We start from the raw sequence: 26,029 nt of genomic DNA on the forward strand, positions 1-26,029 counted from the left end.
AAGCAAGCAACTTCCAAAGCAAAGTCTTGAGGAAGCCTGAAAGTTTGCACTGTGTGTGTGCGGAGTTTGGTTTGCTAGCAGGCACTGGAAGGACTGTCACAGGGCTGGGTGGCCCCAGAGGGCTGCATTACCCCTCTGCCTTACCCACAGCTATCACCTACAGGGTAACAGCCATAGAGATCAAAGATTCTTGATAAGGCTATCTGAGACCATAAAATTAAAAGCACTGTGTGGAAACACAGTGAAAACTGTGTGAAAAGTGCTTGTGGTTATTCAGAGGGTTTTCAACTTCACTTCCAACATGAATTTTTGGTTTCTGATATTTTTTCACTTTGGTGGAATGTTCTGATATAGTGCTATGGTCATTAATCCTGCTATAAATGTTGTGTTTCAGACAGCCTTCCAAACACTTGTGCATAATAATGAAATACAGATTTTTCTTAAGATGTTCTTTATTGAGGTGGAGTCACTGCAGTAAAGTAGCACATAGTGAAAAGTGCAGTCTCATTCCCCTGCAGACAGGGCAGGCTGGTTTCTTACTGAACAGTTATTTAACTTTTCCTGTTCAGTTTTGTTTTAAAATATGTCAGTAAGGAGGTTCCAATCCCAAGCCATTGCTCTGCTCCATAGGGGTTCATGCAGTTACAGTTTGCCCAACATAGCCTACATTTCCTCTTTTTCTGTTTCACATACCTTCTGCTATTTATATTAATTTCTTTCCTTTTATTTTGATAAATAAGAATTTTTCCTCCATGTTTATATCCTTTAAATATTTATCTGCTCTCCTCCTGTCTCCCTGTAGTCATTGCTCAGTAGTGTTTATGTTTAGCTTTTGGCAGTTTCTCAGTAACATAGGGAAAAAAAACAAGATTTCCTTTTTGGTTAGGTATTCTTTTAGAGCTCAAGCAGCTACATATATTTTTAGAGCTGTATATAGGGACTGAGATGTAGCTGGTGAGATCCTATTAATGTCAACAGTGGTTTTCACTATTGACTGCTTTAGGGCCATGATTTCACCCAGAAGCTCTCTGAACTTAGTCATATCTTCCACAACAATCCCTATATGGTAGCGGAGTCCAGGCTGAAAAACAATTCACAATTGTTTGAGGACTGTGTTTCTCTTGTCAATGGAGAAAACAATAAATCAGCCTTTTTTTTGTTATTGTTGTCTGTGTGACCAAGGCTTGCTGATTGCAAAGCTTTAATGAGCATGTTGATAACAGCAAAAGAGCAGGCTTTTCTTATGCTCTAATTTAGGAAATGACCTTGCCTTGACTTCACACCCTGCTTGCTGGTGGGACTGGAGGCTTCTTCAGTGACAGACAGCCGTCTCACAGATGCTTTTTCATTTTTATGAGGCAAACGTATCAGCAGAGCTATATTAAGTATGTCTGCATCACATCAGGTCCTGGGCAAAGCAGAGGTCTGTTTTATCTGAATGTTAACATTAAATGGCACAATTTTACTGAACTGTTTAAATTCTAAATTCCTGTCTGTTTTGTGTGCAGGTAGCATGGAGGGCTGGGTTACAAGTAACCTGCTAAACCTCATCCTGTGTGGTTTACAAATAGAATCTGTCTCAGGGCTTCATATCTCCTAAATGAAGTGTGCCTTCAATGTTGGATGATAAGCCACTATTCCAGCTTCCTTAATGATGCCTTAGATATAGTAGTTATTTGTTTTGGAAACCAAAATTTTTTGCAATTCAGTAACTGAAATGTTCATCCAAAACATTTTGTTAGAACAAGTCGGATTGGAGTGGCTCTGTGTTTACCACGTCCAAGTAGCCTAATGGAAGGAGTGTTTAGAGTGAGAAGTCAGCATAGTGCAGTTGTGGTCTGGACAGCTTAGGGAGAATGTTAACATTTGCCTCCTGTCCTTTGACCAAATCCTTCCAAACCCTCCCTTCTGAGAAGGGAACCTCTCACTGTCCAGCCACTGCCTCATGTTACCCGTATCAGAGCTAAGCTGGTAAACAATCACAAAAACTTCACTTCAAAACTTTGCATGTTTACCCTAAGCCTGGAAGACATAGGGATTCTGTTTTAAAACTTCCTGATGGGTTTTTTTATTAACCATCTTCTGAATTTATGTTACAACTGATAAAGAAAAGATGAGTTTCTGACAGTGTCTAGCCATAGGAAAAGGACAGTTGAGGGAAATTTTGCTTGACAAAATATCAGTGATAGGCATTTCAACAGAATTCTTTGGTTTGATTGTATACCTTTTCAAACAGTATTTTATAGTTGTACATTATAATTAGAGCAAAGAAAGAAGAGATAAAATACAACCCTTAACAAAGTGTACTTTGATGCAGCCAAAACAATTTTCTCCATTTAATTTTGGCAAAACTCGCCAAATTTAGGCTTTCTGTTCCAGTTTAGAGAACAAAAACCCACAGCAAAAAAATCTTAAAAAATACTCAAAATTACAAGTTTCAAACAGGCCTACAGAAAACATTTACTAGGATTACTTCAGCCTATGGCTAAAACTGCCCTGGTGGCAAATAACAGCATCCCAGTACATACGTTCTATGCAGAGAAGAAATACCACATTTCCTCTCCTTCCAAGAATTCTCACTTAATATTTTATAAAAGATTATTTGTCTCATCCTTGAACATCTGGGCTGGACCAGGCAGAAGGTTTCATACTATGCCATTAAACAAAATAGTAGGGGCTCATATAACAAAAGAGAAGGGACTTGGGTGGGCTTTAAATCACTCTCACACAGGGAAACTTTGCCCTGAGTTCATGTGCCAAGAGTTCTTGGGGAGACCCTGTGCCACCCTCACACCCTTTTACTAAATGAATTAGTAGTTGCACAAAGGTCCTGAAGGAGAGGAAATGCCCTTTTCAATCCAAATGGCTTTTCAGACTTGGAGAGACTGAATGAAGGGGACAATTTTCTTTCCTGTAGAAGGCAGGCATAAGAGGGAATATCTTTGCATTTTCATCCCTGAGCCAGTGTTCACTCCTCATACTTTTCAATCATAAAAGCTGTATTTTTGCCTTTGATGATATGCTGCAGGAAGTATTTGTGGTGAATGCCAAAGCACAGACAGCTTTCACACTTCCAGAGTAAGGTGATGCACAGACTTTACTCAGCTCTCCCTGTAAAACCCACCAAACAGGTGTGTGTTTTCAGAGCAAAGAGCAGCAGTGCTTGATTAAACCATGCTGGGCTTCAAGATTAAAAGGCAAGCGGCAAAACTCATTGCCCTGAGAGACCCAGCAGTTCCTGGACATCTGGATCATCTGCATCTCAAGCAGGACAAGTAAAAAAAAAAAAAAAAAAAAAAACTTCATTGCTTCTCTTGGCTTAGCAACTTGTCCATAGCAAAATACAAGGCAGACACTCATTTGACACTGGAATGCCCCATGGATAGGAAATACGAATCTTGGTGCTGCCTCTTCTTTGCAGCTGCATGCAAGTTAGCCAGCACTGCATCAGGACAGGAGCTGCAAGGGAAAAAAGTCTCCCAGAAGATATGAGACAAGGTTGATGGAAAAAAATTCATCCTTCTTTAGATTGTATTTAAGAGTAGGACTGAGGACTATATGTCATGGTCATCTTTGTGTTATTGGTTTCTTGCATGCTGGAGCTAAGTCTGAAATACCTGTTTTGTGTGGGGAGAAAAAGCCAACTGTCTCATATGTGTTTTAAACAAATTTTCTTATTGCAAAACTATATGAAACCAGTTTCTTCCTTCAGTTCATCAGAATTTCCAGAGCTGCTGATGAATAGTGTTTACAGGGACATCTGAATTCTAAGGCCAGCCTTCTTATTAATTTGTCATTTTGAAATTATGCTTATTCCTAGAGCATAGGTAATTATTGCCTGTCAGTAAGAGTTAGTACTGAAATTGTTATTTCCTGCAATAGTAGTAATAATAAAAAACAAATAGTTATAAATCCCACTTCAGTACAATTAAAGCAAATGAAGCATAGGAGCATGTTGCACTCAAATTCAAGAAACAAATACTTTATTGATGATTTCACAGGATAACACATCCACTAAGGTAAATAAATTTAAATCAAACATATGATTTCCATAAAAAGAAAAAAGTTCCAGGTGCAATTCTGCAGAGGTGTTGAAGATTTCCAGTTTTGCACAAGTTGTGAACAGATGTATTTCCAGCTGTTGATTTTGGATCTTTAGAGGAAATTCCCTTCTAGCAGATGGCAGCTTTCTTTTCTCTTTGTCAAGCTGTTTATTGAGTCTGGTTTCAATGACTTTAGTTAGAACTGGTTTACACATTTGTGAGGGGTGTAATTCTGACTTTTCTGGTGACGTACATCACCATAGGATTTGGCTTATTGGATACCATTTCACGTCTGCAGCTCCCAGACTCTGGTGAGAAACAGTTTCACCTGGGAGCTATGCATAAGCAAATCTGTAGATATTCAGTGGTCCAGTTCTGCTTAAAAATACACAAAAATTGAAATTTCACCTCTGCATAAGGACATGAGATTTATGTGATCGTCTGGCTGGTCTGTCAGTCTATAATATTTCTCTAATCATGGGGTTGAGCCCAACAGCTAATTTCAGCCAAAAATCTAAAACACACTTAATCTCCTGCAACATCTGTGGATTTTTTTGGTCAAGAGGAGAGATCCAAGTTGGTGTCCCAGTGAGAAAACAGCAGGAGGTTGCAGCTGCCAGAGGCTCCATGGGATAGGAAGGAGGCGATTGTGCAGCACCCTCAGCTCACCAAGCTGCTCCTTGCTGGTTAAGGCTATGAGGAAAATATGATAAGGGCTCAGGTTATTGCTCTGAGGATTTATTTTCAGCTGAGTTTGTATGTCCTAGAAGCCATGTTTGCACCTGACAAGTCCCATGTAATTTTTTAAATTTTTTTTTTTTTCTGCAGCATCAGACTTCATCAATCTGTTTTTTAATTCTCTTTGTTGGAAAATAGAGCAGAGATACTTCAGAGGGATATTGTGAGATTTAATTAACTTTTACAAACAGAGAGAATAATGAATAGGTGATAAAGACTAGAAATGGAAGTTCAATACTAAAGTGTAGTATTGATTTAGAGACATCTATCATTCCAAATCTCAACATCGGAGCATCAAGGCTACTTTAAAATACAACAAACAAAGAAAACTCTTTGATTTCTTTAAAGCCAAATGTGTTGTTTCATGTAAAAGGGGAAAAAAATGAGGGGGGTAGATAAAATGACCTCCCCCAGACTCTGGACTCTTGAAACCCAGTCTGCATTCTTACTGATTTTTCAGAGTGCCCTTTTACAAAGGAGTGTCTCTGCTCTGTAGATCTGTTTTTCTACCTTTGCTGCAGAAGCATGGGGCTGAGTGGTAAAGTTGTGGTATAATGGCTCTTTCCTCATCTCTAAAAGGTTCCATATTTCAGGCCACAGAGGAACTTTCTTCCAGAAAAATCACCTTCACAGAATGATATGCATTTCAGAAGAAAAACACATGAAGTCCCTGTGTGACATTATTGGTACGCTTCTGCATCCAGTGTGTCAACAGGATGCTTTTCTTCTTTTTCCTTTGTGTTGTAATAATGCTCTGCTGATGAAGGTGCAACATGAAAGGCTGCTCTTTAGAGGATTTGAGTTTAGTACTGTGTGGAAAAAGAACACAGTAAAGCAAATAGTATTTCCAAGCAGAACCACTGAAGCGAGATTATGGTCACTTTCAGAAAGCCTGTATTTCTCCATATCTCAGGTAACTAGGCACCACACACATATTTTGTCTTCTGGACATAGGCAGTGTGGATTTGAATTTAGAATTTAGCTCTCTACTTTTGCCTACAACAGTAGGCAAACATTAACAGTAATAAAAACAGATAAAAATAACAGCAATAGAATTGAAAAGGATCTCACAGAGAGTTCTATGTAGATAGTCTAATTGCATTAATTTTTTTTGTGTTCCTCTGCTATGTGAAGAATTTGAAATTGAGTTGCAAGTTCCTAAGCCTGAGTCCTATTTTGGTTTTACTCCACTTGAGGCAAAGTGCTGAGTTTTAAAGAAGTGAGGAGGGTAATGGATGAAATATAAAGCCATTGTTTTGTTCACTGATTTATTTCTCCTGCTGCGATACTTTTTGATGCTGATTTAATTAACTTAGTTTGTAGCTCCCCTTATTCTTGCTTAATTAATTAATTAATTCTTCACTTCTGGTTAAGCAGTGACATTTCTTACTGAAAGGTAGGAATGAGCAAATAATTTATAATTAATAATGCTTTTTGCCAAACATCTCTGGGCAGATTGTGAAATTTGTAACCTTATTTGTGTATTTTCTGCATGTATATTCTTGCAGAAACAGCTTTCTGTAAGTGGCAGATGCTTTTGTCACACATGCAGGGGGATTTCTCTCCCTGATGTATCAGGTCAGGGGATTCAGCAGCACTTTGGTTAAAATTGTCAAAAAAGACAAAAAAACATTGATAGAAAGTCACTAAGACAGCAAACCTATTATCTGACAACCCATTCTTAGTTTAAAAAAATTTAAACTTTCAAACATCAATTTCAGCCTGGTGACATCAAGAAGACAGTTTCCAAAATCAGTGGGAAGGGACTGACCCACTCAGAGAGGCAACCAAATCACCAAGTGCTGTCGTGAGCCACCTCCAGAGGACTCTGGGGAGGGACCAGGCTGCTGTACCTCAATGCAGTCAGCAGATGCTCACACTGGGACTTTGCTGTTTATCACATTTGCTTTGCAGCTCAGTGCCCTTGGCCAAGGCAGTCCATTAAGATGTCTGTAATATGCACTGTCTTGCTGGATCTTTCTCTACATTAGATTTTAAAGAGAAAAGCTCTGAGTGGAAAATGGTATCTGCCATGGGAGCACTAATTTAGAGCATCCATACCCTGGCAGGACCCAGCTGGCCCCGAGGGAAGCATGGTGGGGCACATGCAGGGCACCAGGGGGGTCTCAGCCCAGGGAGCAGGGCAGAGCCCATGCCACTGCCACGCACCCTCATTAGTGTTCTTGCCACTAAATGGTGCCTGAGGGGTCCTGGGCTGGCCCAGGCCGTATAAGGACAGCAGTGCCCAGGTGGGGACAGTCTGTGGGGCTGCTAAGCCTCCAGCTTCACAAGCCCAACTTCTGTTCCCAAAAGACAGGTTTGCAAAAGGAAATGAAGCCCCTTAGTGCAGCAGCTACAGGTTCAGGGGCCATGACTGGAGAGTGAGATGTCTTCTGTGGTGACATCACCTTCTCTTTAAGTCTGGTGTGCCTCTTGTGTGCATGTGGCGAGAAGGGTGGCTTGTGTGGTTACAGGTCCACACCTGGTAGCCACCATGGCAGCAAGCAGGGCATGGGGCTTCAGCAAAGCACTGGGCTGCACAACTGAGCCTTTGCCTGTTGAGAGGTTAAAATGATGGGTGGAGGATTGATATGATGATTGATATGAATGATGTGCTGCTGTTCTGACAGCCTGTTGTCACAACACTGCAGTGCAAATGCAGGGAGGCACTTTCTTGGGCTACCTAAGCAAGCTTAATGGAAATGTCCCACGTAGTGTCCAGCAATGCCCACCTATCCAACACAAATTCCCACCTGGGATCATCCCTGATGGACAGCACAAGAAACAGTCTGCCTTCACATAGGTTAAGAATTTTGTGAGTGTAGGATGTGTGATTTTTACTTGTGGGATGAGATTCCCTCTGTTTTGAATTTATCTACAAGGTAGCTTGAATGAGCTAGTAAAGCTTACATCGCTATTGGCCTAAGTTAAGCATCAAAATAGCAAGAAACCAAAGTATGTCACCTGTGCTATTTAAGGTTTTCAGATCAGCTGGTTTGGACCTATTTCTGTCAATTTTTGAAGTACATCAATTTTTGAAGTACAGCAGTAGAGGAGGGTTTTCTTATGTATGTTCCTTACTCAGGTGCTGAGAGTACTCAGCTCAGTACTCTGAGCAGCTCCACAACACATGCCTGCAATGACAGAGTCTGACAAATCTCAGGCTTTGCTACCTAAAATAGTTTCTTAATATGTCTTCTAGATGCTTTCATCTGAAAAGCATATTGGCAGTGTGAAGAGAACAAAGAAACTGTCAATATTTTTCAGTAAAGTAGTGATTGACTGAAAAATGCAAATGCATCTTTAGGATCAAGATTTGGTAACGTGGGGACTTGAGTCCTCCTCAGTGTCTGAATATTCTGTTAAATGGCTTTGGTATGAAATCTTCAGCATTAGTTTTGTTTAGCTTGAACACAGCTCACCTCGGAAATCATGATTTCCCTTACTCTCTATTCATCTCAAACACAAAAAGTATTTTTCTCTCTGCTATCAAACAATAAAGTTATCTCTACACGTAAAAATAATTAGTTACTATTTTTATTTTGAATTTTTCTTTGCTATGATTGTTTGGGTGGTGGCTTATTGGAAGTTTTGAATATTGTATATACAGACCACTTCCAGAAAGTGCTATTCAGTGATACGTCATAAATGCTGCTAGCATCAGCAAAATACTATAACTTAATTTGAACAAGATTAAACTGACTTGCTCTGGGACTGGTACATTCTGTTTCATTTTAAATGAAGTAAAGTAATTAATTTTGTGTAGTTTTAATTTTCACATTAACATTCTCTTCTGTGAAGTGTAATTGCCTTCTTGTTGTTTGCAATACTGTAGTCATTTTAGTTAGGGCAGCTCTCTATAGGGAAAGACACAGGACCTTCCTAGAGAACTTGCTACACAGACCAGACAGTCAGAAATAGAGGACACTTAAGTGGTCTCATTTACCTAAGGTCATACAAGCCATCAGCAGAGTGAGAATCGGAATCCAGATTGCCAGAACCTTATTCCAGTACTGTATCCAATGACCATGCTGCTTCTTAATATGTCACTGTTGTTATTGTTCTTTCTTTATAGTTCGTGATCGGGTACGATCTAAAATGGAGAGAGATATTTTGGCAGAAGTGAACCATCCTTTCATAGTCAAGCTTCATTATGGTAACTATAATAAAATATAATTCATGTTTGTTCTTAATTTGGGTGGGGAATTGTAACTAGGTGTGTTACACTTTGGTGCAGATGACCCCTGCCTACTTATGGCTCTGTTGCTAACAAAGTCATAGAGGCTACCTGTGTGAAATTCTTCATTTATGCTGAAGTAGACATCCAGTACTAGTAAGTTTCAGCCGTTCCTCCATTGAAATAAATTTATCATAAAGTCTGACCTGATAGGTAGTGCTGGTGGGGTAGCTGCTGAGTTTACATTTGCTAAACTCTCACCTGCTGTCAGGTATCGTTTAGAAAGACAGAAAATTTAAATAAAGGCAGGTTGTACCAGTCTAAATCTTTATAGGTGTGTACATGAATGTGATGTCTTGCTGGACTTGGCTCCTGCCACACCAGCCCCATCACTACTGTGACAGGTATTCTGAGGGTGTTTGGGTATGTGGGCTCTTCTCTCACACAGACATGGAAACCTCTCTCTATGCCTCGTTCTCAGTGACTTCTGATACATTGTGGAGTGGGAAACACTGTTAATTCATAGGTGCTTAACATGGAAATGAATATATTAGTAACACACTGTTGTCTCTCAACTGACACTATTTTTTCCCATAGCCAAAACTCAATTGCTAAATTCTATACAGAAATGTTTTTTTTCAGTTCTCAAAGCTTTGAAGTGTCAGTGAAGCAATGGCATGGATGATACACTGCTAGTCAACAGGACTTACTCTTTGGGCACTTTATCTTGATTCAAACTTCCAACATCTTCATCCTTTTCTAATGCAGCATTTCAAACAGAGGGAAAGCTGTACCTAATACTAGATTTCCTGCGGGGAGGGGATCTTTTCACCAGACTCTCCAAAGAGGTAAGATGATAGATCTTTAACTCAGAAATGAAAGACTGTCTTGGATTTTCAGAACTCAAATTGAGTTCATGGGAATGAAAAATGGCCTTGGGAATAGTCATATATATATGTAATAGAGCTATCTCATCTTGCATGGTTAAGTGGGTTCTTAATAATTGTATGTGAATTATGCCAGAGGTAATGCAGCAGATAACCATGTAGACATCATTTCCAGAGAAAACTGCTCCACTGCTAAGCCATTCCTCTTGCAAAATAGCCCCAGACTTGATGCTTTCAGAATAAGTCTTTGATGTGATAAGAAACAGTCTGAGAAATCAATCCCCAATACATTTTGCCCTAGGGATGAGCACAGAACCTCTGGAAAAACACACATACACTACCAGGGAGGAGGGAGGGATGGCCATGGGTCAGGCCAGCCTCTGCAGCTGCTGGGAGCAGGATAAGGGCCATGCACCCTGAGATTGACTATCATGTGTCCTCCTCCTGCCTGCCAGGAACAGCTGCTGCTTCATTCCACCCACAGGCTCTCATCTCTCCCCTGTCCTCTGCATGCCATGCCCCTGGAGAGGGACTGCTGCAGGTAGGGAACATCCCAAACCCGAGTCTCGCTGGTGCCTACGCAGAGCAGCCACAGCAGGTTTTATAGGTTTGTTTAGCTCTTTCCTGTATCTCCAAACCTCTGTGAGCCAGCAGTCCCAGAGGGGTTCCTGCAGGAGTGCAGGATGCTCCAGTGAGGCAGGTTGGCAGCCCTGCAGTTGTCTGTGTTCTGGTGTTTTCTGTCACCAACACGATGTCCCCAGCCTTTGGTACTTCTAAGGGTATGGGAACAGGGATGCAGACAACCACTTATCACAGAGTGTTTAAAGGCAGAAACCTTTCAAATGCCATCTTGAGGGGAAGCTCTGTTGCTCTTCTTCGGTTTGGGGAGCTACTGATGGACTAAAAAAGCTGTGAAAACAGTATTTTCAGTCAAAAGTTCCCCAGCTCTCCCCTACCCCTGTTCCATTCCTGATTCAGTGTCATGCTGCAGGATGCTGTGTGCACTGCAACTTGGGACCCCAAGCTTTTGCTTTTAAGGTTTGTTTGCGAATGCAAGAAGACATTGGTAACAAGTTAATTACACTGCTAAGTAATGATCCTTATATAAATATTCAGTCCCTGGTAGCAGTTATTTTTAATATGAGAAAAAAGATTTTAAATATTTTAATTTAAAATGTCCTTCTGCTGTTATTATGAGACCAAGCTTTATTAGTGAAGCAGTGCTGCTATCTCAGCAAGGGCCTCTCTGATTCCATGGAAGAAGACAGAAAATGCGGCTCTTGCCTAAGAGGGCAGGTCCGTGTTCTGCACAGCCAGGGAAATCAAAAGTGGAAGACAACAGCTCAGACTTTGTACTTCTTTAAAGCTTCATGTTTTCCCCAGAGCTTGTCCAGGGCAATTCACCAATTCCTGTACAGTATACTGTCATTAATGACTTATTAAGCTGACAGTAAAAACATACTTCTCTTTTTTCAGTGCTTGCAGCTCACCTTGCCTGCCTATATTTTGCAGCTGTTTAGGGGCAAGGTATTGCAAGGGAAGAAGTACTGGGAAAACTTGAACTGTTTGCAATTTGTAGTTATAGTTTTGGTCAAAAGGTATTGATTTCAGTGGACTTCAAGTCAGATCCCCTATACATATATTGTGTGCATGCATGCAGAGCTTGTCTATTTCTTGCTCTGTCTTTTTGAGACATCTGACTTTAACTAGGTGTATATGTATAGATTAGATTTTTCCTGGATTCTGTTGATTTAATTTCTTGCCTACAGTGTTTATTTTAAATCTTATAAATAATTTAAATTTCTTTAAAAAATAATGTCATTTTTACATTCAATACAATTAAATTTGAGAGCTTTTGCATGTGTATTTATTTATTATTTTCCTTGTGGTTTTGTTTCTAGCCTTTGCAGTAAAATTCTTCATTAAATTACATGACATCTGTACTCTGAATCATCTCTTTGTTTCTTTCAGCTGTCTGGAACTTCTCAAAGCACTCAGATATTTTGGCTACCCATTTTTGAGAGCAGAGACTTAATTTTAAAATTAAGTTCTACAACTTCTACTGTAGAATTTACATTTGCATATGACAAATAAATTAGTATTCAACTGACTCATCTTACTTCTGTCATGCATAATCACACTTGTGTATCCAATATATCAGCTTCCTTTTCTGCATTATTATCTCTGTGCATATTGAAATTTAATTAAAGAGAACATCTCAGATGTAATGGAAGTTGAACCAAAGGGGTTTCCTGCCATCTGAGTTTTTCAGAGCTTAATGGTTTTTTGATTACAGAAGTTTCTTCTCACCTAAAACACAGCTTTCAGTGTTAGCAGTGTCCATATCAGCTGTAGAAAACACTGTCTTCAGTTGGCACCTCATCAGGCCTTGGATGTTAGTCAGCACATCACTGCCTAGGGCATCTGCACTGATATTCCTTGGACCTCCAAGGCATGAGGTTTTGAATCCACCTCTGATTCTCTCCATGCTGGGTGTTCTGCTCAGACTTGGAAGTATTCTACTTCCCCAAAAAGGCTTCCCATGCTATTTCATGGGAATTTGGTAACCAAATGCCAAGACTTTAGCAAGTTAAGGGATATGAAAGCAATATGGGCTGCACTGAATGTGTTTAATTTTGCTGTTCGTTTCCAAAGGCTAAGGAGTTATAATTTATTCCTAATATTGTGACATAATATCATCTAAATAGATCAGACAGATGAATGAGAGCAGCATATTTTAAGGAATAGAGGTGCTCAACAGATCAAGTTTTGTTTTATAGGGAGAATCTGGTAAGAATTGTTAATGTCAGTTCAGATAAATTATGGAAAATTGAACCTGATAGGATGGTCCTTTCAGCATTCCCAGTTTAGATAATTCCTTCCCTGTGTCTTTTTAAGGCAAGCCAACCCACCACTGTCCAATAAATAGATGTGGTCTTCCTTCTCTCTAGGTGATGTTTACAGAAGAGGATGTCAAGTTCTACTTAGCTGAGCTGGCCTTGGCATTAGACCACCTCCATGGTCTTGGAATTATTTACAGGGATCTAAAACCAGAAAAGTAAGTTAACAAGGAAAAGAGAACTGAAACATAAACACATGAACTTTTAGGTTGCTTTTGCTCCTTGTCACACTACTAAATGAGAAGGTGCCAGTGCCAGGGGCTCTGCCTTTCTTCTTGTGAGACTGCATGAGACCATCTCTAACAGCAGCAGGGTTTTCCTGTCATACCATCTTAGCGTGAGGCCAAATGTTTTGACTGTGCTCTAGTATGATGGGACCTCTGTGTGCCTGGCCTTCAGTTTTGTGAATGATTTCAGTAAAGAATTCAGATCCCTGTGCCTTTAACTTCAGTGGCACCGTTCTCTGTTTGCAGCATTTAATCTGGCCTTCCCCTGATGCAGTGGAAACCACTCAAAGCAGCTCCACTTCCATCTCATACAGAATATGGTGTGGCACCATTCAGTTCTACTGGAGCTATTGCTTAAAGTAAATGAGCATGTCGGAGAACTTGTTAACTCATAAGAGACATGATAATCAGGACTTTTAAAACACTTGTATTAACTGTGCAAAATATTTTCCAAAATATTTGTTCTCACTTGTATTTGCAGCTATTTTTCACTCGTAATGTAGTCCTAATTTTCCTTTCTCATTTTTATTTGCAATACATCAATAAAGCAAATGACACCCTCAGTGCTATCTCTGGAAGTGACATGATATTCTTTATATTCTATGTCCTTTGCTTGGTGCTTTGCTGGATTTTGCTGTGACCACTCAAATCAGGCTGCAGCATTCCAAAGTTCTTTTTTAATGTAATGGTCACCAGCATTTATAAAAGATAACCACTGAGGGCAGACTTTTTGGCTATTGCTTACTCTTTCAAAGCCCAACAGCACAGCAGCATTTTCCTTCTGTGGCATCAAACTGAAAAATATGCAGGTCTTTCTTTAAAATTGAGTGTTATCACTTTCACTCGCATGGACAAAATATGAGACCAAAAGTGATGGAAGGTGAACTTTGTAGGTGAGAAGTTGAAGGAGAGGAGACTGTTAATCTCCATTGCAGTTCTATGTGATTTAAATTTTAAATTAAATTTTATGTTTTGGTTAGAAAAATAGTAGTAGCAGTAATAGTACTATTTGAATTCAACAGATGTATATAGCAAGTGCTCTCGCTCTTTTGGGCTAGCAGACTTTTTGTAGTTGACCAAATTTTCCAATCTTGCCCATTTATGCAACCAAAACTGAAAACCAGAGTCTTTGTCAAATATGGGAAGTCATCCTACAATTAAAAACTGGAGGGAGAAAAGTACCAGTTTGTTCCTGATAGGAAATGCAGGTAGGCAGTGGTGACACTCCAGCTGCCAAAGCCACAGGCTCTTGCATCATCTGCCAGCAGCTCCTTGGTTTCAGTTTAGTTCTGAATTGCTGTTTTATCCATTCAGCATCAACAAATATGTACACAATAGAATAACTCCAATTCTAGGTTTTCTGTTTTAAACTTTGATTCTAGTGACATTCTAGTGACTTTTCTCTCTGATATTAGATGAGGCTGATTTTTGAGATAACACATGAGGTATGAATCTGCTGTTATATGGTATCCAAACATGAGTGTGTATATTCAGATATGTCACAATGCCATTACATTTTTAGGCATATGCTGTAATTTTTTGCTTTAGAAGAAGTTAGAAACCAAGGAGAAAATTTGGTGTATGTAAAAACTGTTCATTGTATTTGAGATACTGAGACCTGGATTCTTCTGAGTTCTCAGCAGGAAGTGCCACTTAACATCTCAAAAAGCATCTCTCAATGACTCCAGTTGCAAGTGACAGCACTTTATATTACTGCAGACCAAGCTGAAGTGCTTCAAATCAGGGATCAGTGAATCGAGAAATTGGAGCTCATCTAAGGAAGGAAGGTGTCACTGATTTGTCATTGTCAGATAGAAGCATGTTGAAAAGGTACAGATGGAATGCAGTTTTTTCTATATTTTTGTCTGAGCTGAGACCAGCCATCCCCTTCACTGTACTGCTCTGCTAAAATCCCTCCCTGAGTGTTACCAGTCTGCCAACTGAGACAAGATTTCTCCAGAAGAAAAGAAAAAGTATCATCACATAACTAAAGACCTCTACACAGAGAGATCACTGTGTAAAGTTAAGGTAGCAGCCCTCACTCTTGCATTTTCTAGCTTTTGTATATGTGGTTTATGGCCTTTGATGCACAGTTAAATGGATTAACTGCAATACAGTTTAATTTGGATGCAATTGATGTAGTGTAAAATTAGCTTACATGAATATAACTGTTGTATAGGAAGGACCCCAGAAGTTCATACCTGGAGATAAAGCAAGGCTTCTGACTGAAAACTATATCCTCTAAAAATAGCTCTCTAAGTGCAAAGCCTGTGTGTAGTCACACGTTGGAGAGCAGAGCATGACAGCCTATGATTTCTCTGGAACTTTAGGTTTACTTTAAAGAAATAGATACAGCAGAATAAAATAATTACTCTCAGGGGGAAAAATGCTCCATTTTTGAGTTACATCTGGGAAATAATATCTTTCTAAATGAGATGATAAAAGGAAATTAGGACCATGTCAGGATGTTCTCATCTTCCCCTTGCCCCCTGGCAGGATCAAGACCATAACAGGTGTATTGCTAACCTAGGCTTAAAACAGCTGGTGAAGACTGTGCTCTACACAGGAGGCTTCTTGGCAGTAGTCCAGCAGTTGCTTATCTAAAATGTTGCTCTTAATACCTAATTTGAAATTTTTTTGCTGCCACTGCAGGCCAATGCTCCTTGGCCTGTCCTCCTAGAAGCCCCTAGAAGCCCCTGCTTGTTCTGCTCTCAGCAACAGCCTCAGAGGATTGTGAGATCATCCTTTTCCTTAGACCCTCTTCTGTACCCTAAACAATCCAGGTACTGAACTTGTCTTCACTAGTCAGTCTTTACGGGGCTTCAGTCATTCTCATTTATTCCCCTTTGGTTTCCCTTGATTCCTCTCTCCTTTGAAGTACAACATGCAGAATCACACACACATCTTCAGCAGAGGCATTACCAGCATAATTACAGCACGAGGTTTGCTCTGTCAGATTTGCGGAACTGGAGATAAATTAATTAATTCATAATTTCCCAGTTCTCCCTCTCTCCCCTTTATTAAATATAGGCACTGCATTGGACCTTCCATTGTTCAATGCTTTTGCTGTTCTTCAGAAGCTCCCAAAAGTAGCTGCTGATAGGTTTGAGTTTGCTTATCAGCTCTGTTCAAACCACTTGAACCACTTGGAAGAACCCTGAGTACGTTAAAATTTAAGGTTCAGCTTTTTTTTTTTTTTTTCCTAAGATTCCCTGAGCAAAAATCCATGTTAACAATTCAAAGCTATGAATTTCAAGTGCAGCTGGGAGTTGTTCTCAGATCAGATGTACTTACTTCAAAAAGACAGGTAATTGAGCTTTCTGGTTAAAGTCTTGTTTAGAACAAGCAGATGTTTGTCTTGAATTGTTGCAGACAAATTCTTCTTGAGTTGTCTTGATGATTTCAGTGACATCCCTTGTGGGACAAGATACTGTTCAGTCACACTGTGTCACAGTTTGATGCTGGCGCAATGCCAGCGCCCCCATGGAAATGCACCTTCCCAAATAAACGCTGTGAGATGCGATCAGGAACAGAGCAGAGCAGGGCCAAGCTTAATAACAAAGGGAAAAGCTTTATTAAGCTACTACTACTATAAAAAACACACACACTAAATCCAGGATGAAAACCTTCCAAAATATTCCTCCTCTCTGCCCCCCAGTTTCAACAAACCACAGTGAGACACAACTCAGACTCTCAATCAGGTTCCCACCCTTCAGATAATCAATACTCAGTCCATCAAGGGAGAGACGAGTCTCTCCTGTGCCATAGACCCTCAGGAAACACAGCTGCAACCTCTGGTGTTTCCATGTCACACATGGCACTGCCCAGAGAAAATCTGCCATGGTGACACTCTCCTTTCCATGTCACAGTGCTCTCACCACCATGCATGGACAGACTGCTCATAGGGTTTCTTTTCAAGGATGCTTTGCCAAGGACCAAACAAAAACAACAGTTCAGTTTCTCATTTTGGGATCACAGTCCCCCCCATTCTCCCCTGGTGTCAAGGGTCCAAGAACAGAGATCATCTTTTCTTCTTCTTCTCTGAAGACAGAGGGCATCACCACACCCTCCTCAACTTTTCTCTGTTCACTCCACTCTTGTCACTCTCAGCTGCTGACACAGGGCTCTTGGCTCACCACTGCATCCCCCTAAAAATGCAGTCTCTGTTGCAGGAGAATTTGGTTCAGTCTATGGCTAAACAAGAAAAGTCCAGCCAAGGCCACTCCATCATCTCCTCCCACAATATAATTCATTTCCCCATCTTCTTCTGACCTCTCACTCCCAGGCCATCTCTTTTCCTTCAGATCAAGGAGGAGTAGTATTTCACAAAGCTTTCATCATCCAAGAAGGGGTTAAACATCTCAAATTCCCCCGGATGGCCGGGTTCTCTGCCCAGACCTCCAACTCCCACGACTGGGCACCTTCCCCCCCTCCTCCCCCCACCGGTGTACTGCTGGCACTGTCGCTGTCTCTTTCTCTCTCTCCAGAGAGACTCTGGTGGGGGGTGGGGGGGGAACACAAACATCCCAGATTTCCTCCACCCTTCCATCCACAGCGGGGGCCGGCCCGGTTCCAGTCCCTCCACCCCTTGGCCTACCTCAGCCTGGGCCGCATGGCTGCCTGTGCCCCACCCAGCCTGAGGTGGGGCAGGGGAGAGTCTGCACCCCACACTGACCAAACCGAAGAGCCAGTTCCCCTGGGAGTTCTTGCTTTTAACCCCCTGCTTTCTCAGAGGCGTGTCCATGCATTCAGTGGTGAGTCCAAATGCCAATATCCAACCCTGACCACTGCTTGGTTTGACTACCAACTTCCTGAGAAAATTCACTTCCATGTCAAACCATGACACACTGGAAGCCACTGAGTTCCTTAAATGGTGAGGCACATTTTTACTTAAGAACTGCACAATCAAGCTATAAAGTATGGTGTATATATACCCTGGGATATATGGTAAATACACCAAAATAGAAAAATTGGAGCTTATTATAAAGTATTATATGATGCATATTTTGTTTCTTATGTTGTGGTTTAAGGGCATGGGTGACTTAGAAATAACTCTACCATCTGAAAATGGACAGACTATTATTTATCTTTACCATTTCTCTTTTCAGGAACCTAGATGCACTTTGAGTTCTGAAATAGGGGCTTAGATTAACAAGGAGTGATGTACATTTTAAGGCACTCAGTTGTCTACACAAGGGACAGTGTAGACACTCTACTCTAAAAAAGCCAAACACCACTTTTTAATGCAGTATGTTGCCAACCATGACTACTGATTTATGAATGTAACTGCCCTGTGTAGAGAGGGGAGATCTGAGAATCAGTAAAAGATAAAGGCCTATGGTGGCAAGCTTCCATTGATGTAAGCAGTCCCTTTTTGGCTTCGTGGTGTCAACAAAGCTACAGCAGAGAGGAATTTGTGTTCAGCAGTGAGATAACATGGGGTCATGTGAGATAGCATGGGGTCATGTGAACACTGAAATGTTGCAAAACACAATTTGTGAGAATCTTCATCTCTTTAGTAGGTATTTGACTACTTCATCTGGTACTTTGATAACAAAATGAAATAAAACACTCTTGATAAAGTCTCAGATTTTATTTGCCACCTGAAAATTTGGCTACAGTTTCTGATTAACATAAAGTGTGGGTTGGATCTTCTGCAAAACTGCTCTCACTTAGAAAGGAACTCATGTCATCCAAAAAAAACCACCAAAAAAACCAAAAAAAACCAAAAAAACCCAAAAAAAACCAAAAAAAACCCAAAAAAAAAAAAAAAAAAAAAAAAACACCAACCAAACCAACCCCAGAGTTCCAGCTTTATTAGGTTTGGCAGAACATCACATTGATTTGGGGATGTTGGATCTCAAAGTGAAGTCCAGAAGACATGACTCAAAACCAAAAATAAAGAGAGAAATGGGAGAGAGTTGTTGATTTAAGACATTGTATAAAACAATGCCAACAACTCATAACAAAAACTTTTTTCCCCCATGATAAAGCTGCAGTAGAAAAGTTGCAATGGAGTTTGCAGTCCTAGCTCTGCTATGAGACTTCTCCTGTAATTCAGACTGTGTCATTCCTCTACTACAAATGTAGCTGCCCCAGCCTCTAGCATGGAGATTTCCGGCCTTTATTTTCTCAAGGCATACTTTTAAATGGAGGTCAGTGAAAGCAGTTTGAATGCTTGTGGGATGGTCCTGATGCTAAAATGTTTAATCATAGAATAATAGAATATCCCCAAGACAATCCCAAGAGTCACACCATGTGTCTGAGAGCATTATCCAAAAACTCCTTGAGCGCTGTCAGGCTGGTGCTGTGACCACTTCCCCGGGGAGCTTGTTCCGGTGCCCAACCATCCTCTGGATGAAGGAATTTTTCCTAATATCTAACCTAAACCTCCACTGACGCAACTTCAGGCCATTCCTTCAGGTCCTGTCACTGGTCACCACAGAGAAGAGATCAGTGCCTGTCCCTCCTCTTCCCATTTTGAGAAACCTGTAGACTGTGATAAGATCTCCCCTCAGTATCCTCTAAAAGACACCCTTATTTTGTGGCATTTTTTGTTCCAAGCCTATGTGTGCTTCATTTATTTATGGTGTTGGCATATGTTTCACCTAATAACTGTTACTACTGCTTTGAAGAGAAGGTTTACAATGACATATCCTGTAAAAGCACTCAAGCATTAGACTGAACAAATAAAATGAAAAAAGCCTCCTAGCTGAAGTTTATCATTCAGTGTGATTGTAACCTAGTTTAGCATTTAAAAGTAGTCTACTTTTTCATGTTTTTTATAATTTCAAAATGCTAACTTAGATGAAAGATTATTCTCAAGCCTGAGTCATATTAAGAACTTCTGGTTGGTTTTCCCCTTCCATAAAATAATACTATCTTATTTCAGATTAGTTTATCCAGCAAACCATAACTAAAGTAATTGTGATTGTCACAATAGAATGTCTGCTATGGATATTTTGGGATAAAAAAGGAATTGTAAGGTGACAAAGATAAAAAGAGAGACAGAGTGTGATCAGATAATAAGTTTGCTTCTACTGTCACAGGAAAACTATTTGTCTGTTGTAATTTGCATTCTTAGAAGCAGGTACTTTGTTCTTTTCTTATTAATTTCACTCTGAGGTAATTCAGTGCAACAATTGTCCTTATTTTTTTACCTCACTATTAGCATATTGTTTTCTTTTTACATGAAATACAATCTTTGGTTAGTAACTGTAGTGTTATTTGTGCTGCCAGATGGCAAATGTGGAGGCACCCAGATGTCTGAAGGGTGCTGCCAGGGGCCACAGAGGAAGCTGCCAGCAGCTGAGGCATGGTAGAAGGTTGATTAGGGAACATGAGATGGAGGAAGGAACTGTAGATCACATTTTAGGGGATGTAGGATACACATCCATTGGAAGCAAGGATCTATTCATTTTGCTGCTCATGCAAACAGTCTGAGAAGGCTGCTGTATGTTTCTGACTCAACCTCAGGCAGTATTATCAGTCTGAAAGCTCTGTTGGTGTTGCCTCTATCCCTTTAATGAGGATGAGGTGTGAGCCCTTTAATTAGGGCAGAGTATGGGAAACACACATCGTGTACATACCAAAGCAGCATGGATTTTCAATAGGAAATGATGAAATTTTAAACCCATTAATTGTAAAATCAGTGCTTCTGGGGAAATTCCCACACCTTTGAATTGCATAGTTATTCACAGGGGCTTCCTGGGTGTGGGGCAAAATTTTGGGTGGTTTTTGTGAGCTCTATTCCCCCTGCTATTTTTTCAGATCCAGGTCTGGGGAGTTCATACATTCATGCTCACTTCATCACTGGCAGATGTTTTCTTCTGTTCTCTTCTGAAGCACAAGTTTAGGGGTTGCAGTCACAAAAATACATTTAAACGTGCCTGGTATAGACTAGTACTTGAAAATTATGTGTTCAAGGAAGCTGTGGAGAAAGAATAAAGATAAGATGCTTTTGTTGAGAAGAGAAGGCTTTAATTATTGGACTCATGGTACTGACTTAGTTGCTGGCCTTTGATGACTCGCACAACAGCTTTTTCTAAACACATGAATGACAGAAGAACATCTTTTTTCAATTATGTTTCAGTTCAGACACAACTTTTCACAAAAGTATAGCCCATTATATTTGGTTCACTTCTATCCTTTTTTCTTCCTGAATAATTAGATTAAAGTGATTCTCTAAGAGAAGAGGAATATAAAAATAGCTGGCACTATGCTAGATCAGTTTGAAAAGAGAAATATACTGAGTCTAACTAGGACTGAAGAAAGACCACCTTCATTACTATGTCAGTTTTTATTTACCAAAAGCATTCCTTTTCAAATTCAGTGTTCCTTCTTGTTTTCACAAAAACTAGCACTGTTTTTGTGAACTACAGAAATGTTGGAGTGCCTTTGTTAGGAAAAAATATGTTGGCAGGTGGCAAATGTGAAAACACTTGAATTTGGCTTCAAGGCCGAATTTTCATCTGTGCTCTGGACAGAAAAAATAAGCAGAGGCTGAGATCCATGCAGTTAGGCTGTGACTAGTCACTGTGCTCTGCGATGACTTTTATTACTTCAGCATGAATCTTTGGACTTAATTTTAGGTCCAGTGAGTCCAAGACTTGATTATTTGTGCAATTGCCTTTTCTTGTGACAAGAACAGGAAATGTGTATCTCCTTCTCCTGCTGGAAGCATACAATCTGCAGCTGTTGGCTTTGAACACCCTGTTCTTTCTGAGCTCTGTTTGCATGCCCACCTTGACCATCCTATGGAGCACAGAGGAGGCTTCTCATGGAACTGCCTCAGGCTGTGCATGCTTCAGACATGAGATTAAAAAAACCTTTGAGGTTCATTTTTCTTTCTGGAGCCATAGAATCCACTAAGGTTTTGTGTACATAAGTGTTTGAATCTTGCAATAGCTCCTTACCTGACTTAAACATCTTTTATTCATGTTTTTTTAACTGCACTTTATGCGTGGCTAATGAATGAATGTTTATTTTTTTTTTGCTTTATAGCATTCTTCTTGATGAAGAGGGTCACATTAAGATAACAGGTATGTGAGAAACAGAAAACTTCATGCCTATAAACTGATTTGTTTTTCTGCAGTATATTGTATGCATCCTGGTCTTTGGTTGGAAAGAGTTTGCTTACAAAAACTAGAAGCCAGAAGAGTTTGAGTGTTGAGCTTCTCTGTCAGTTTGTCAACCCCCATTGGTGCACAGCACATGGGGAACATATAGCATTTTCTTGGTAAAATTGTGCTCTTGACTGATGTGAAGCAGGCAGGTTTGGCTGCTTGCCATTGTGGATGGAAGGATACTTCCAGTATGACTATTTAATCCAGGCAGAAGATGGCTGGAAAGACATCCCTTTCCCACTCAAGAGGCACGTTCTAGCCAACCTTTTCACTGGTGTAATCTGGAATTATTATTCCTAATACTCTGGAATATAGCTGCACAAGAATCCTTGCTAACATTGCCTTTACCAAACCTGAACTGTATATATCTGCTTATTTAAACTCCCTTCTGCCTTGGGCCAGAACCTCATTCTGAACAGGGAAAATGATATGCCTGTTTTCAGGGTGTATTAAGAAGTGCCAGGCACTGCACATAGGCAGGGCTCCAGCACACACGGTTCTGTGGCCTCTTTCTGCACAGGGACAGGAGGGCACTTCACCAGCTGGTTGGCATGTTTTGGTCAAACAATTTAAGCAAGCAAAAGCATAAATAATAATTTTTAGAGACCTGACAAGTCCTGTTCTCCTTCAATTTATGTAGATTTTGGTCTCAGTAAAGAAGCCATCGACCATGACAAGAGAGCGTACTCATTCTGCGGGACAATAGAGTACATGGCCCCAGAGGTGGTCAACCGGCGAGGGCACACGCAGAGTGCTGACTGGTGGTCCTTTGGTGTGCTCATGGTAATGCAGAAATTGTGCTTAAGGGGTGGCTGTGGGAGGGATCAGATCCCACAGATAAAAATTGCAGTATCAGTGAAGTTTTTCAGAGAGGTACTGCACTCTCCTCAAGCCAGCCATTTAAAATTATGTGTTCAGATGCTACCCTGCCCCCACCATGCTGCACCCCTTCAGCCTCTTCAGCCTGTGTGCCATTGTTGCTGAGGTAGATGAAGAAAAGATCAAGAAGTTGGTTTGTGACACTGATTTTTTTCAAAGCTGCATGAACACTGTAAGTTTTTGGAAGCATTGTTTGATCAAGCATAGTGCTGTCCCTTGAGCCCAGACACCAGGCACTTGCTACTCTCACAGGGAAATGTTTGGGTAACGGAGCTGGTGCTGCTCTCTCCTGAGGTGTGCAGGCTGCAGATCTAACCTGTGCTCAGGGCATGGCCATCCCCAGGCAGCTGTGGCTCACAGCAGAACCAGGGCAGAATCAGATAGCAATAGCAAAGTGCTCTTCCAATACTGCACCATTTCCTGTGGTATGGAGGCTATTTTTGGTAGCTATATATTACACTACATTACAAAATCCATAAAATATGTTTAAATTTTTTTCACCTGAAGTAGACAACTGATGCCACCAGAGGAAGCATAGGAAGCAATGTGAAAAACAGTGAGAATTTGGGCTGGGGAGGACCCACATCACTGATCTAGCAGTTTGGCAGCAGTTAATCTACATAAATATTGTAATTTATTGCCTGAATTATAAAAGGAATGGAATATCCTTATCTCCTGTGGCCACAAATCCATATGGGGATGCTCAGCACTTCTGAACCATGTAGATTTATTCACAAAAATCAATAGGGTATGTCTCATGCAATAAATCTATCCCTACCCTTTTACTTTTTATTGTATATTTAATTTGGTGAATAGCTGAGTCTTCTCACTCTTTGTCTCCCATTAAAAGATGGTACATATGGTGTATAGATTGTTCTTTCACCAGCTGATAAACTCCTAATAAACTGGACTACTTCCTCCCTGGGTTTTCTGGGATTTCTTTTTTTTTTTTTTTTTTCATTTCCATTGCTCTTTTCAACTCTCCCCTAAGGATTCAGCATATTAGAATTAGAAATGATAAGAATCCCTATAAAAGGAGATGAATTAAAGAAAGTAAAACCCTTTTAACTCCAAGCTAATGTTTTAAGCCTTTAAGTGTTACCAGATTATCTTAGAGAAAAATATGTCAATCAGTTCAACCTTTTTTCCTTTTCAACATTTAGCTGATTGGGACCAAAAAAACATATTTCCACACACTAAATGTCTGGGAAGATTTTCTGATGCTGTCTTTAACTCTTCTCTTTTCTCCTTGTTTTCCTTGTTCTGTCATATATATGTTCTATTATGGAAGCTGTTTTTATCAGTCTGAGAAACTTAAGATAATTAAATGCTATTCAAATGATTTATTATCATTTCTTCCTAAGCACTTTGCAGTATGATGTAAAATATATGAAGAAAATATGCCAGTTGATGAAATATGCATAGATTCAAAAGAAGTATATGTGACAGTGTAATTTTCATATCTAAAATTCCTATCAAAAAAGGGAAAATATTAGGCTAATAGTTATAGCATGGCCAGTATCTTCCTCATCATCAGAGCAACCAAACACTCATTTGTCTGTTCTCTGTTCTGTTCTGTGAAGAGGGATTTCTGCTTCAGCATGAAGAGTTGGCTTGTGCTGGCAGCTTCTTGCCAACCCACATTGACCAGGGCACAGACTAGAATCAAACTGAATGATCCTTGCACACTCCTTAAGTGTGGCATGTTGTGATTATTAATAGCAAAATCAACTGGTCTGAAAATTACCAAGTTCTGGTCTTATTTATTAATTGTGTTGTTAATTATTTCATGAATTATTATTCATCTGCCAACAACAATGCTAACTGTCAACAACAGTAAAACTTCATTTACTGCCAGGTCTTTGACACAGGCCACACAACTGAAACTGTTACCTGCTCTTTTTGTTTACTGCTGAGTTTATTTGATTTTTTTTTTAATGGTAGCTTACTGTGTGTCAGCAGGTACAGTTACACAAATCTTAAAATTCGCCCCTTCCAGCATTCCAGAAGACAGTCCCTGCTTCTCATTAAGTATGTGGTGATGACTGCTGAAACACTTCTGTAATTTCTGCTGGTGAAATTATGTGGTTTATCATGACCAGACAGTTTTCCTTTTCTACCTTTCTGTATCTTGCTCACTGCATTGGAGGTTTTGGGTAGGATATGCTCTGCAAAAGCTTTGTATCAAGAGATCTTCATGTACAAGTGTTTGGCCTACATGGTTAAAAAGTTGTGTATGAAATATCTTTTCAGCTCCACTACAAGAGTTTTGATGCCCACACTGCCATCTCTGAAGCCCAGATAAACTGGTCTGCCTGATCTAACATGTGCAAACCTCTTGGAAGGCCTCACAAAGCAGTGCTTTTGTAGTTCATCCTACCAGCTGATTTACAAGGTCACAGACCTTATGAAAGTTGTGTCTCTTTCAGTTCAGGAAAAAAACACTGTACACCTTTGAGAGTCATGTGAGCAGAGAGGGGAATATAATTACAGAAATGGCTGTGATGACTTGGTAGCAGTCCCAAACAAGAAAAAATTTGTTCATATGTGTCAGCAAGTAGTTTTTCACAAGAAAAGAAGATGTCCCTTTGGTATCCAAAGTATTCAGCTCTATACTAATTTTGTGACATTGGAAAAATCAATGAAAAACATCAAAGTAACAATCTTCTTTTACAAAATCCCATTATAACACGTTTTTTATTCCCAGTGCAAGAGATGGTCTTCATGAACATTATTTTGAATATTTATGCTTGTTGTTGTGTTAAGGGGTTCTACTCTTTGTGAACACTAATTCATTATGTTTCACACACACAGGCAATGAAAAATATTTAATGTATTTTGCAAGTACTAAACTGAGTGCTTGAGCAGTTCTCAGGTACCTGAAAAATGACTGGAAGTGTTGAGAGGACAACCTGGCCATTCTGATGAGAGTGTCTCTCTCTGTTTTCCAAAACTGAATGGTTTCAAGTTTCTTTGTAACTCTGAGTTTTAACCTATGCTCGCGGTATTTCAGCAGACTTGGGCTGAAGTAGTTTGCACAAAATGCTTTCCTT

The 26,029-nt window shown here is 40.1% G+C and overlaps 1 protein-coding gene across 6 annotated transcripts in view; it reads left to right on the forward strand.

The window, feature by feature from the left end:
• Positions 1-26,029, forward strand: part of RPS6KA2 (ribosomal protein S6 kinase A2) — a 275,385-nt gene that overhangs the window by 195,571 nt on the left and 53,785 nt on the right. For all 6 annotated transcript variants that reach the window (XM_068185217.1, XM_068185218.1, XM_068185221.1 and 3 more), the window contains 5 exons: positions 8,857-8,937; positions 9,727-9,806; positions 12,797-12,903; positions 21,976-22,013; positions 22,738-22,880. In XM_068185217.1, the coding sequence (XP_068041318.1) occupies positions 8,857-8,937; positions 9,727-9,806; positions 12,797-12,903; positions 21,976-22,013; positions 22,738-22,880 (449 nt within the window). The remainder of the gene's footprint in view (positions 1-8,856; positions 8,938-9,726; positions 9,807-12,796; positions 12,904-21,975; positions 22,014-22,737; positions 22,881-26,029) is intronic.

Source organism: Anomalospiza imberbis, chromosome 3, assembly GCF_031753505.1.
Source record: "Anomalospiza imberbis isolate Cuckoo-Finch-1a 21T00152 chromosome 3, ASM3175350v1, whole genome shotgun sequence".
Taxonomy (NCBI): domain Eukaryota; kingdom Metazoa; phylum Chordata; class Aves; order Passeriformes; family Viduidae; genus Anomalospiza; species Anomalospiza imberbis.